General features: G+C 55.9%; 1 protein-coding gene across 3 annotated transcripts in view; it reads right to left on the bottom strand.

Moving 5' to 3' along the window:
• SLC22A3 (solute carrier family 22 member 3) overlaps positions 1 to 9,484 on the bottom strand; it is a 60,252-nt gene extending 50,768 nt beyond the window's left edge. For 2 of the 3 annotated variants that reach the window (XM_037520689.1, XM_037520690.2), the window contains exon 1: positions 9,040 to 9,484. In XM_037520689.1, the coding sequence (XP_037376586.1) occupies positions 9,040 to 9,465 (426 nt within the window). In that variant the 5' untranslated portion in view covers positions 9,466 to 9,484. The remainder of the gene's footprint in view (positions 1 to 9,039) is intronic. The other variant, XM_037520691.2, reaches the window with a different exon arrangement.
• Positions 9,485 to 13,148: the final 3,664 nt, after the last annotated feature.

Raw genomic sequence — 13,148 nt, 5'->3', positions numbered from 1 at the left:
TGGAAGGACAGTGAGGACACGTCCGCGGGGAGAGACGGGCTTCCGCCCGGAGGAAGGGCCAGGCGAGGCTCGGGAGGAGGCGCACCGGGACAGGGCCTGGAGAGAGGTGGCTGCATGCTGGGTGAGGGGCCGCTGGGTGAGGGGCCACTGGGCGAGGGGCCGAGGAGCCAGGGCGAGGAATGAGGGGGCAGGGAGGGGGTTGGATGGGTGCTGCTCGCTGGAGGCCTGGGCGGTGAGATGAGTAACAAGGAGTTTCCTGGTAGTTCTAGGAGGTTCCCGGTAGCTATTGTTTTATCTGATGTGTAGAAAATATGAACTTAAGTCTCAAGATTCTTACCAAGTTTTATTTTCATCACATCTCAGCTGGCAGGATCGCTGTGAGGGAGTGTAAACACTGCAAGAGGCTACAGGAAGTAAGGTTTAATGTATGTTTCTAGAGACTGGAAAGTACTGGAAGGTAGAAAGTATAATTTAATTATATCAAATATATGTATTGGTTTATCAATGCCCTATTCCCCCAACCAACTTGATAAGTAACACCTGAAGAGCTTTGCTGACCCCAGATCTAACGCCAGGACTGCGCTGAGCCCGCCGTCTCCGGGCCCCCGCGGCCAGGGCTGGGGTTCAGGCCCAGGTCCTCTCTTCTACCTGACATGGACCCCCAAGGCCCTTCTTCACCTCTCATGGAGGCCTGACTCGAGTCTCGCACAGCCAGCACCATGGGGGGGGGGGCATTTCAAAGGAAATTACCATTTTACCAACTCTGCCTCCCGAGGCCTGGGCTCCCACAGAAAGCCAGGCTGCGTTCCACACCGAGCTGCCACGCGGAGTCTCTGTGGAACCCCAGTTCTGCTTTGTGAAATCAATTACATCTCAACACGCAACCGCTGCAGTAGTCACTGGCACCCGCTATTTGACGGAATCACGTGGGGGACAACAGAAGCCCCTGGGCGGCGGCTGTCCCGGCAGGAGTGGTGACACCTGTGCAGGAGTGTGTCCCTAACACGTTACTCTTGTCTCTGACCTATTTTATAAACAAAAAAATAAAACAAAAAAACAAGAAAGCAGAGGCTCCTGCACTGGTTTTCAGACTTTATTAAAAATAAATATAGGACCTCCCTGGTGGCGCAGGGGTTAAGACGCAACTATGAAGCTGTCCACAGCCTCTGCAGCACGAGTTCGATCCCCGGCCAGGGAGCTACCCACATGGCACAGCAGACCTCTCCTGTCTCCCCCTGCTCCCCTCAGCAGTGTGTTTCAGTCAGTCTGCCTGTTCTGTTCCCTACTCTGTCTGGCAAATGCTCTCACCCCCGACACCTGTGGCCTGTACCCCAGTTCTTGTATGCATAAATTAACAAATCTTTTTTTAAAAAGTATAATATAAGCTAACATCCAAAGAAATGTTGTATACCCCTAAGTGCATGCTTATAAGAACTACTTTAAAATCCTAAATGTTTTTGCGTTTAAGTGAATGTCAAACTTTCAGACGAATGGGCTGGTGAGGCTCTGGTTTGTTTTTCCACATTGATGGTTCAACTTTCTGGTCCCAGCGAAAGACAGAGGCTCACCGGTCACTCCATCCCCTCTCTCCACCCTGCACAGTCCCCCAGGAGGGCCTGCCTCGGAGCCTGGGCTTGATGGCAGAGCAGAGGCCTTTGCTCCTCCAGCTTAGGGGTGCCCCATCCTGCCTTTGCCCAGGTAGTTCCCACTGTGGGGGTGACCTATGGGGCAGCTCCCTCCCTGGGAGAGGGGGAGCAGGACCTTTGGCAAGTTGCCTTTCTGGCAGGAGGATGACCTGGGCGCCTGCCCGAGCTCCAGCGGCTGCCGTCCACCCCAAGCCCAGCTTCCCCTGCTGACATCATGCGGGGCACAGCACGCCCGCCAGGAAGACAAGTGTCCGGGGAAGACGCCCTCCTGACTTCCGGATACCCATACTCTGTTTTCAGTACTTTCATCCCGAGACCCGCCACACGCCTGGACGGAGCCGAGGACCCTGAGTGCAGCGCCAGTGATCAAACAGGGACTGGGGGAAGCCGGCCGGGGACGACCGTGGCAGCTCATGGGGACATTGCCTGCTTTTGCGGTCAGCCCGTGGCTGCCCAGTCCCCATGAGGAAGCCCGGGACAGCGCCCCCCCCCCACCTGCCCACTGCACCGAGGCGCCAGAGATGAGACTCTAAGTGCTTAGAGAACAGTCAGCAGGCACCCCCATGCTCATCCCTGGGCCTCACTCATCTCCCTGAACTCAGTTTATAGTTAAACTGCACACTCGATCGTACACTGAGGGGTGCGCTGAGCTGCAACTGCATTACGCGTGCGGTTCCAAAGCAGGACTTTACTCATTTATTTATTCACCTACTTATAGGCCCTCGAACTACTTCCCTCGCCCCTTCTCTCTGTGGTCCCCCAAGCAGCAGTCCCAGAGTCCTCTAGGACAAGCGCAGAGAAGAATAAGCACAGCTGCTCTTTGAAGCCATGCCGCCCACCCCCCAGGTGCTGGCACTCGCCACGTTTGTGATGCCACCGTTACATGCAAGAACCTTAAGGAATGTTGCATCTCCTCACAGAATAGAAGTATTCTCTTCCTTGGCTATGGTTTAAGGAAGAAAAAGCAGGAGCAAGAATGTTGGAAAAGTTTCACTTTATTTTGAAAGGTGGGCAGTGTTTGCCCCCCGCAGGGGTGGAGGGCCTGCTCCGTGGCCTCCAGAACTGTGGACAGTCAGGAGCCCCATGTGCCCCTCACTGAGCCAAGGCCCAGGTGCTCCTGAGCAAGGCTCAGCTGATGATGGAGGAGCCAAAAAGCGCAGGGCAGCCACGATGAGCTCCCCAGCACCATGGACTGCTCACGGCAGCACATCACAAACAATGGCCCTGGCCGCAGCTCCGTCCCGTCCTGTTCCTTTCTTGTTCTAGGTCCCAACCCCCTCTTTGGAGTCTGGGGACAACAGAAGCTACATGCAGACAGAGGTAAGGATGTGGCCTGCTGTCCCCCTGCTCCAGGTGCACAGCTTGGATGGGGTCAGGGACAGCCTAGGATTTGTCCAATGTCAGGGATGTGAAGAGGAGGCAGTCAGAAACCTTCGGTGTTTTTTTTTTTTTAAAGATTTATTGATTTATTTATACAAGAACTGGGGTACAGGCCAGATGTGCAGGAGGAAAGCATCCACCAGAGACAGAGCAAGGAACAGAACAGGCGGACTGATGAAATACACTGCTGAGGGGAGTAGCTGGCGAGGCAGGAGAGGTCTGCTCGCCACATGGGACCCTCACCGGCCGGTCGGGATCGAACCTGCACTGCAGAGGCTGCGGGCAGCTTCACAGCGTGGCGCTTAACCGCCTGCGCCACCAGGGGAGGCCTGAAACCTTTGGTGTTTATGCCATTAAGAAGCAGCTCTGGGCCTCCCTGGTGGCACAGGGGTTAAGTCTCAGCACTATGAAGCTATCTGCAGCCATTGCAGCACGAGTTCGATCCCCAGCCAGGGATCTACCCACAAGGCGCAGCAGACCTCTCCTGTCTCCCCTGGCTCCCCTCAGCAGTGGATTTCAGTGGATCTGCCTGTTCTGCTCTCCACTCTGTCTCTGGTGGGTCCTCTCACGCCCCCACCTATGGGCTGTACCCCAGTTCTTGTATGCATAAATAAAGAAATTTGAAAAGAAAAAAAAAAAAAAAAGAAAGGAAACTGGAGTCCCCAGGGATGGAGCAGGGAGCTACAGAAGGTATTTCTGGGGGAGGTAACTAAAGTTGCCTATTTAGGTAAAAAGTGGAGCAGCCTAGTAAATACAAGGAAAGATATTTTCAGACAAGGAAACAGCATGTGTAGGAGTCAGGGAGGACCAGCAGGCATGTGTGCTGGGGGTGCTGGAGCCTGGCACCCAGGGGTCTGGACCCAGGAGGCTGGGTCCTGGTAGCCTCACCTGTGGCAAAGGAGAACAGTCTTAAAGGCACCAAATTCCTACCATCTTAGCAGGCGCCTGCGGCCTGCAGGAAACATACTAAAATGCTTTATTAGTCAGGTTAGGCTCATGGTGAATGTGCTAACAAACAGCCCCAAAGCTCAGCTGTTTTACACAGGGAAGTCTGTTTCTTATTAACTTCACATTCCAGTGCTGGTGAGTTGGAAGGGAGGAGGTGGGGTGAGGGGTTTCTGCCCTTCCGGCTTTTAGGAAGGGACCTCCTTCCATCTAAAGGACTCCACCTTCTTGTCGGGCTCCAGGGCTCCCCTCCGACAGGTGAGGGGATTTCAGGTTTCAAGGAGGGAAATTATACCAGGTCTGACAGTGTCACCAACATCACTGACCCACTAATGGCAAGGAAAGCTGGGAAGTATGACCTCACTGCATGACCCAGAGAGGAGAGGAGGGCCCTCCCTGGTGGTGCAAGGGGTTAAGACACAACCTACAAAGCTGTCCGCAGCCACCACAACACGAGTTCGATCCCAGGCCAGGGAGCTACCCACATGGCACAACAGACCTCTCCTGTCTCCCTGCTGCTCCCCTCAGCAGTGCCTTCAGTCTGTCTGCCTGTTCTGCTCCCCACTCTGTCTCTGGTGAATCATCTCACCCCCCCACCTCTGGCCTGTACCCCAACTCTTGTATGCATAAATATATAAATCTTTTAAAAAAAGAAAAAGAAAAGGAGAGGAAGGGCAAATTAGCCCCCAAGAGATGCTGCTTTAGATTTAAGGAAAATGTGTTAGTGACTCATTGTCCTGGAGCAGAGTCAGCAAGCTATAGCTCCAGGGTCAGACCTGGCCCTCCACTGACCCCTGCCTCACCCCCAATTTCACGAATCCTTGCATGGGACTAGAAACCAGTTCCTCTGAGTATGAGTTATGGCCAGGCACAAGGATGGGCACATGGTATGCATGTGCCAGGCTGGTCACTAAGGCAGGTGTAGTGACCCCCAGTCCAGAGCAGAAGAAACTGAGGCTCAGGGAGATGCTGTGATTCACCCTGGAAGATGAAATGTGGAATAGCAGGGTTTGAGGTCCAGATCTCTGTGACCCCAAAGGACATGCATGTTCTTTCCTCTGCTTTATGCCAAGAATCTTTAACCCATGCATCAGGGAGTATAGACATTCCTGCCATACTGTTGCATAACCCACGGTCAGCGCCCTTGCCTTTGCCCGGAGCTCCCCTCTGAGGTTGCCGAGACCCCAAGGGAGTGGTGCAGCTGTGGGCATGCCAACCCGGTCAACCAGAGGACATTACCGCCAGCTCCCATTCCCAGAGAGCCCCGAGCTTTCTGTAAATAAATAGCAGCGTTTCATCAGATAAAATCTGGGACTCCTGCCTTGAGGTGAAGGGATGGTGCTCCCATCCCAAGGACTGCAGGGCATTTGGGGGCACCAGTGTCCACGTAAACCATACTGCTGGTGCACGCACAATACTCTCTTACGGCCCTCACAGAGAAACGCCAGCATTGTCTGTTATGTGTGGTCCGAGTCTGACACCAGATGAGGCGGAGATTCAGGTGCTGGGAGTCTGCCCTGAGGAAGTTAAGTGTAGGTGGAAATCACCTCCCCAGGAGAAACAAGTCGGGGGCTCGAGGGAAGCTGCCTACACTCGGCACTGGTTTCCGACTTAACTCCTGGGAGCTGTTTCGCTTTCTAAGATGTCAAAAAGGTGGATGAGGTTTGAGGGACTGTCTGACACCTTCCCATGTTCCCATCGAGAGGGGGAACACCACCAAAGGAGGTGCCACCTCCCCATCTGTTGGCCTGTCTGATCGCAGCTCCTGACACCACGGAATGAAACAAGTCAGTTGCCAGAGGACCACAAGAGTGAGGAAACCAACACAAAGGGTCTGCAAATCTCCTGCAGGGGCCACAGCGTGCATGACCCGCTGTCGTGCTGTCTGGGGTTGTTTCAAGACGACTGCAATGCATGGTGGGAAGGGGAGCAGCTTACAACTAAGACCCTGGGGTTTGACCCCAACATGACTATGGTAAAATCTGGGATCTGGCAGGTCCTTCCACATCTCCTGCCCCACCGCCCTCTTACATCAAGCCAGGAGTGTGAGACCCCCACCCCACCATGGAGCAAGAACGAACCCAAAGGGTCCCATGGGGCATTCTGGACTCTGGCCTGTCCTTCTACCGAATTAGCTCCCCCCCCCATGCCTTTCCACGATTCACAGGTTAGACTCCAATCTCAAATCCACCTGGCACACAGTGTGAGCCAGCGAGAACCACAGTCCCCTTCTTCCCACAGAGAGAATATGAAGGAAGGAATCCAACTGGACCATGACCAAAGCCAGAGATGCAAACCGCTGTCTGTGCAGACCCCTGGGAGAGGGGCTGTTCCCGGGTGAGCACTCCTGAGAAGATGGTAGGTCTCCTCAAGAGTCAAAACAGGGCCTCCCCTGGTGGCAAAGTGGTTGAACGCTGGGCTGCGAAGCTGCCCACAGCTTCTGCAGCGCCGGTTTGATCCCCGGCCGCCGGCGAGGGTCCCACATGGCGCGCAGACCTCTCCTGCTGCACCCACTGCTCCCCTCAGCAGTGTACTTCGTCAGTCTGTCTGTTCTGCTCCCTGCTCTGACTCTGCTGAATTCTCTCACCCTCCCGCGCTTCTGACTGTACCCAGTGCTTGTATAAATAAATAAATAAATCTTCAAAAAAAAAAAATAAATGAAAGAGTCAAAACATTACAAACAACCCAGAAGAAGCGAACAATTTGGAATTAAAAAAAGGATCTTCCCAGTATTCTTTAAAACTTGCCAGTGACAACACCTGAGGGAAAAAAGCAATTACTGTACACAAATGAGCAACAATGTAAGAAAATAATTCAAAATAAAACCTTGTCTGTGACCTGCCAGAACGCATTTGCACAGCACTTTACTTTTGCTTGAAGATTTTCATTGTTGTTCTTAGCACAGGGAATGACCAGAGTGGTAGCACTCATAGTACTTGTAGAACTAAAAACTTAAGCTAGTCCCTAATTTTACAGATGCGAAAGCTAAGCCCAGAGAGGTCAAGCAATCCACCCAGGCCACACAGCTGACTGGAGACAGGACCGGCCTGGCTCTCCCAACCTTTCCCTCCAATTCCACACTTTCAGGAGCCACTGACCTTCAGGAGATCACCTGGCCCTGCTTGAAACAACCCCAAGTTCTTGGCATAAGCACTCTGGAACCCCAGCTTTAAAGTCTCTAGACCCTAATTTATGGATTTTTATGTCCATGGCTATTGTCCACTCAAGTCTGTGTGCATTTTGCTTTCCAGGCTCACTTTTCTCTTCTTTGGAGGTGTAAATGTCTACAAAAATCAGGACTCTGCAAGCAGGCTCCCCCCACCACCCCCGCCCCAGCCTCAGAAGCTTCCCTGTGCTTATTAGTATCCACCAGCTTTTATAAATATTTTGCCAAATCATGTAAGTGTCCAATATCTGTCTCTGTTAGTCTGACTTAATTCACTCACACAATTCCCTCCAACTCCTTCCATTTTGCTGCAGTGGCAATATTCCGTCTTTCCTGTGGCTGAATATATTCCACGGTGTGGACAGACCACATCATCTGAACCATGTCCTCTAGCAGTGGACACTTAGGTGGCCTCCACTTCCCAGCTATTGTAATTAAAGCTGCAATAAACTTTGTCGAACATGGTTTTTTTGAGCTGGTGTTCTTGTTCTTGGGTACCGGCCCTCGTGTGGGGTAGCTGGCTCATTTGGCATTTCCATATTCCGTTTTTTAAGTTACATCCAGAATGCTTTCCAGGATGGCCGCAACGGTTTACATTCACACGCTCCGACCACTTCAACCCTGAACTCCCTAACACGACCGCCAGAGCTTCCAAAGCAGCCACCAGGGTTTCCCACAGATTAAGTAGAAAGTAAAGTCCCCAAACACACACCCACCGCCTAGCTAGGCCGCCTCGGGGCTTGACCTCCAGGGAACACGGCACAGAGACAGCCACAGGTGGCATTCTAGAACACGGACCTGTCTACACACCCAGCCCCGCATGAGGTCAGCAGACCAAAGAGCACCAGGCAGAAGACCCCGGACTGACTCTGGGTCCAGTGTTCTCCCCGTGATTCAAGTAGATGCTTGAAAAATGCTTATGACAATAAACAAATTAAAGGCAGAATCCAATTTGCCCAAGAACATGCACTCAATGTTAGAAATTAAACTGATCATGGTGGAGGGTGACGTTGAATGAAACTGCCCGTCCCCGGCACCCAGCTCAAGGCAGTCCCTGCGCTGGGGACTCCTGACCACGCAAACTGCCCCCCAGGGTGTGGGGACACCTGACGCCACAGGCACTGCCTGCCTCCAAACGTGGGGGGGGGGGCACCTACGCTGCGCCCACCTGCAGCCACCTGCTGACATGGGAAGTCCCCCTTGTAAGGCCTGTAGCTGCCTGGCGGGGTCCTATAATGGGGGGTGGGTTGAAAGCGCTAATTCAGAACCCCGGCTTTCCCAATTCCTCTCTAACATCGCTCTTTGCCCCAAAGCAGTTTTACCAAAATCATTCCCCTGGGGAACCTCGACCTTTGTCCCCTTGCATTTCAGATAATCATCTGGGCAGCTGGAGGAAGTTGCGCTGCCTTCAGACTTCGCTTGCTCCTTCCCTTCGGCCCCTGGAGACCAGGCGCCAACCCAGACCTGCCCGCGCGCCCCGCGGCCGGCCCCTCGGCCCCCAGCCCTGCGCCCCGCGCGCGCGACGCGCCTCCCTCCACAGCCTCCGCGCCTGCCAAGGTGCGCGGGACCTGAACTTGGTTTCTGGAAAGTTTCCTTCCCTCCCGAAGCCCAGCATCTCTCTGCGACGCACTGGCTCCGGGATCAACCTGCGGCGCTGCCCGGGCGGCGCTTCCCAGGCACCTGGCGGGGCCCCCAGGGGAGCCCCCAGGTCCGGCCTCCCGGGGCGGGTTTTCGGGGTTCGCCCAGAAGAGCCCAGCGCCGTCCAGTCCCCGGCCGGCCCGACCCGCCCCGCCGAGCGCCCGAGCGCCGGAGCGCCGCCTGGGGCGTGCCGCGTCCCCACGCGCCCGGCGACTCGGGGCGCCCCGGCCCCCGGGGCGGGGGGCGGGGGGCGCGCGCCCTTACCTCGCTGACGATGGTGGCCTGGGCCTGGGCGTAGCGCCAGCCGCCCCGGCAGGGCACGAGCGGCGCCGAGCGGTTGGGGAAGGCGGCGAGCGGGTCGGCGCAGCTGAGCGCGCCCGCGGCGGGGGCGCTGGCGTTGGCCGCCTCCAGCAGGTAGCGCTGGCAGCGGCCGTCGCCGCGGGGCGCGGGGCCCGGGCGGGCGGGCGCCGTGCGGTTCCACTCCTCGTCGGGGCTCCAGCCGCAGCGCTCGGCCAGGGCGGCGGCGCTCGGCCCGCGGCACCAGTAGCGGTCGGGCCGGCTGCCCAGGAAGACCACGCTGACGAAGAGGAAGGCGAAGGTGACGCCCGTCAGGCACAGCAGCAGGAACACGCGCCGCTGGAAGCGCCCGAACTCGCCGGCCCGCTGCAGCGCCTCGTCGAAGGAGGGCATGGTGCGCCCCCGCGCCGGCCGCCCGGCCCCCGGCTCCGCGAGCGCGTCCTGCCGCCCGCAGCCCGGGCCTCCGAGTGACCCGCGGGCCCGCGCCGCCTCCTTTACCCGCGCCTCCCCCGGCGCCCGCCTCACACCCCCGGGCGCCGCGCCAGCGGCCGCCCGTCCTCCTGCCCCTCCGCGGCCCGGCGCCCCGCGGCCCCCGCCGCGCGCCCGCGGGCGCCCACCGCTGCCCGGGCCGCGCTCCCCGGGGCCGCCGCCGCGCGGACGAGGGGGGCGCCAGGTGGGCCCGGCGGCGCGGTCTGGCCGCGCGCCACGGCGCACCGGGGACCGGCCCGGACTGCGAGTGACGGGCGCAGCCTCGGCGTCCTGGCGCGCAGCTCCCCTCGGCCCCCCGCCAGCCGCCGGCGCTGCAGTTGGCCCCGGGTCGGGCTCCAAAGGCGGACAGTTCAGGTTCCCCCAGCTCCTCCCAGGGCTCCGCGAACCTGGTCTCTTCGCGCTCCCAGCACAGCCTGCAAAGGCCAACCGCGCGCGCACCCCGGGCCCCGGCGTCTGCGCCCCGGCGTCTGCGCCCCAGCCACCCCTCGCCAGGCCGCCTCTCCCCGCGCAGCTCGAGGCAGGCAGCGAGGTCCTCCCGCAGGGCTTGGCCTCGCCCTCGACCCGAGCAGCGCTGGAGACTTTCGGGTTCGATTTGGACGGCCTTTCAGGGATTGTCCAACTTTTTCCGAAAGGGCAGCAGGGCAACCAGAGGTAAAGCCACTTGCCCAGAGTCCTGGACGTTTCAAGGTGAGACGCGACCGCAGGCTGGACGCGGATCGCCTTAGCCAGAGCTTGCCCGCTTGCCCTCGGCCTGAAATCCCCACCCAAGGAGTGTGGTGGCTTGGCCACCAAGGTGGTGTTTACCGCCTTTATCCAAACTCCCCAAGTCCGCAGAGATGGCTGGGGCTCCTCCTCTGTCTCACCCCAGGCTGCTCCTCAGCCCAGGTCACCCGGCCCCTCTGGGCTGACCACAGACACTGCTGAGGGCCTAGCCCCCCACCTCTCCACAGCCAAGCCAGCTTCACCCCCTCCCCAGCTTGTGACCCCGGGCGACGTCATTGGCCAACCCTGACTTCTCATGGGGCTAATGCTCCCTGGAGTCCCTGCCAGGACTGAATGAATTAAGATAGATAAAGTACCAGAAAGACACATAGTATGTGCTCTTTTTTGTCTGACGCGTAGTAGGCATTTGGCACATGTTAGCTATCTTGCGGTTTTCTCATCGGCTGTTGAGGTAACTCCGTGGTCTCCGAGGGATGGCCTAAGGACGAAGGCTAAGTCATCCCATCAGAGCTCACCGAGTGAGTTTTATTGTCCTCTCCTGTTATTTCAACCTCTCAGACGCATCTGTTACCGAGTTAGCGGGGCCTTCTGGGTCCACAGGTCTCATGCCTCGGAGTCTAGTCCATATTTTTAAGTGTCTCTGCTTCCAGGGCAGTCTGTCCTCTCCGCCAGCTCCTCCTCCTGCTCTCCCGTGGACGTAACCATGGCCACTGGGCCATCTCAATGCCATTTCCGCTCCCCCCACTTCTCAGGTCTTGGCTCAGACGCTACCTCTGCGCACCCCTGGCTTTCCAGCCTCCCCACCTCCCCACCAGACACACCTCCCTGCTTCACTTGTCTCCAGCGTGCTGGCGGCCAGCCACCTCTGCGTTTCTTTATTCAGCAGTGCACTTTACTTATTTAATCTTTCTCCCCCCACTGAAATGCAAGTTCTGTGAGGGCAGAAGGTTCTGTTTTGTTACTTCTGTGTTGCCATCCTCTAGAACAGTGGCACATAGTAGGTATAATAAAGATTCATGGAATAAACAGATGCTTCTGCCACACACACCCCCCCCCTCGCCCACACACACAGGTATCCCCTCTCTCTGCATCTACCATCTCTGCTGAACCAACAGCACCCCTGGGGTTTCTTACCCGCCATGCTATCCGGTGTCCAGCCTGCACCCCTCAGATCAGCACTCAGAACAGCTCGGAGGGGCCGCCTGCAGTGGCTTGCCCTGCCTCCACATTAAATCATCTCCCTTCCAAAGTCCTAAACTATGTCTCTCACCCAACTGTACCCTTAAGTGACAGCCAAACAGAACTACTTGCTAATCCTCAAATCCTGCTAGAGCCTTTCTAAATCTACGGGTGCGCACAGCAAGTTCCCTCTCCCTGGAGTTTTGCTTTCCTCTGGGGTCCCAGCCCAGGGCCCAGCAAGGTCAGGTTGAATGTCTGCTCATACCTTCAGGGGCTTCCGCAGCCTCCTGAGCCCTTCCTACCCCAGCAACCTCAACCTTGTGCTCTTAACATATCTCAGAACCTTCTTTTGGAATTTCACTACATTTTTCCTAGTATTGTACATGTCTGGGTATTTTTATTTTAACTACTTTTATTTTTAGTGCTGTAACTGGGCAAGCAGACATAAGACCTAGAGTAGTTGCTAGGATCTTGGGATCTTGGACTTTGGATCCGGTCCTACTGGGTTCAAATCCTCTTCTGTTCCTTTTAGTTGTTATGTGTCTTCCATAAAATTGCGTCTGAAAGGGACCTTCTTCTTCCTTAATGCAAATCACTTAGAAAAAGTACTTGAAACATAAACGCTATAGGAGTCAGCTATTACTGAAGGGATATAAAAATACCACCCACCCTCAGAACAGGCCAATGTCATGTTCACTGTTAGTGACATGGTTATAAAGAGCCAACACTCAGACATAGTCGGGTATCCTTCCTGCCACCCCAGCTGCTGTCTGCTGTGCTCCCTCCCCAAGGCATCAGCAGGTCCATTCTTGGGAAGATGGGCCTGGGAAGAGGGTTCAGGATCCCTGAGCAGGGAGTCCTGGGGTTCCAGCTCCCAGATGGTGGGGAGGTAAGAGGGGAATCGGCTTCAGGTGGGTGCAAGACCTTGGCCCTGGGGGTGGGCGGCCAGAGTACGGTCCCCAAAGGCACAGGACAACTATTGTCCAGATGTAATTATTACAAAGTTGTTACACTTCAGCTTGTCCAAGTTTTCATCCTTTTAAAATACAGACAGAGTGAAGTGCTTCGGAATGTCGTAGGGCACCTATGACACATGTGCTTCAGTCAACTCCCTTTTCCACACAAGGTTGTATTTTTGAGACCCACAGCCTTGATAACCTGGTCTAGTTCATTCAGTCTAACTACAGTGTTTCCTCACACAGTCCACCCTGCCTGTGTCCATCCACTCAGTGACCACTTTGTCAACTGTCTACCATCACAAATCATCCTGCAGCATCACTGTTGTACAGGTACCCTTGTACGAGAACTGATCCAAGGTAAGGCCCTGTGCCTGGACAGCTGGCCTACAAAGCGCTGGCCAGATTCTGTCAAACTGCTTTCCAGGGGAATCTCCGATTTACATTCCTCCAGCAACGTGTGAGACTTTGCATGCCTGCACTGATGGTGAGCTTATTAGGCCACAGGCAGAGATCTGGTATAAGATGCAGACATGCCCTCTCCCGACACCTCCTTCTTTACCGCTTACTTCCAGTTGTCCTTTGGGAATGCTACTCGTGCCGTTATGTGTTCTGTTGCTTTGTCAGCTGTCTTCTCACCTCAGCCTGCAGCTTGCCTTTTAACTTCATTTTTAGAGTGTTGGTAACAATAAAAAGTTAAAATTCTACTGTAGTTAGATGTATCCATTT

The sequence above is a fragment of the Talpa occidentalis genome, unplaced genomic scaffold (genome assembly GCF_014898055.3).
Source record: "Talpa occidentalis isolate TD23 unplaced genomic scaffold, MPIMG_talOcc4v2.1 talOcc4.2, whole genome shotgun sequence".
Lineage (NCBI taxonomy): Eukaryota > Metazoa > Chordata > Mammalia > Eulipotyphla > Talpidae > Talpa > Talpa occidentalis.
This window is presented reverse-complemented; position numbering and strand designations above follow the sequence as displayed.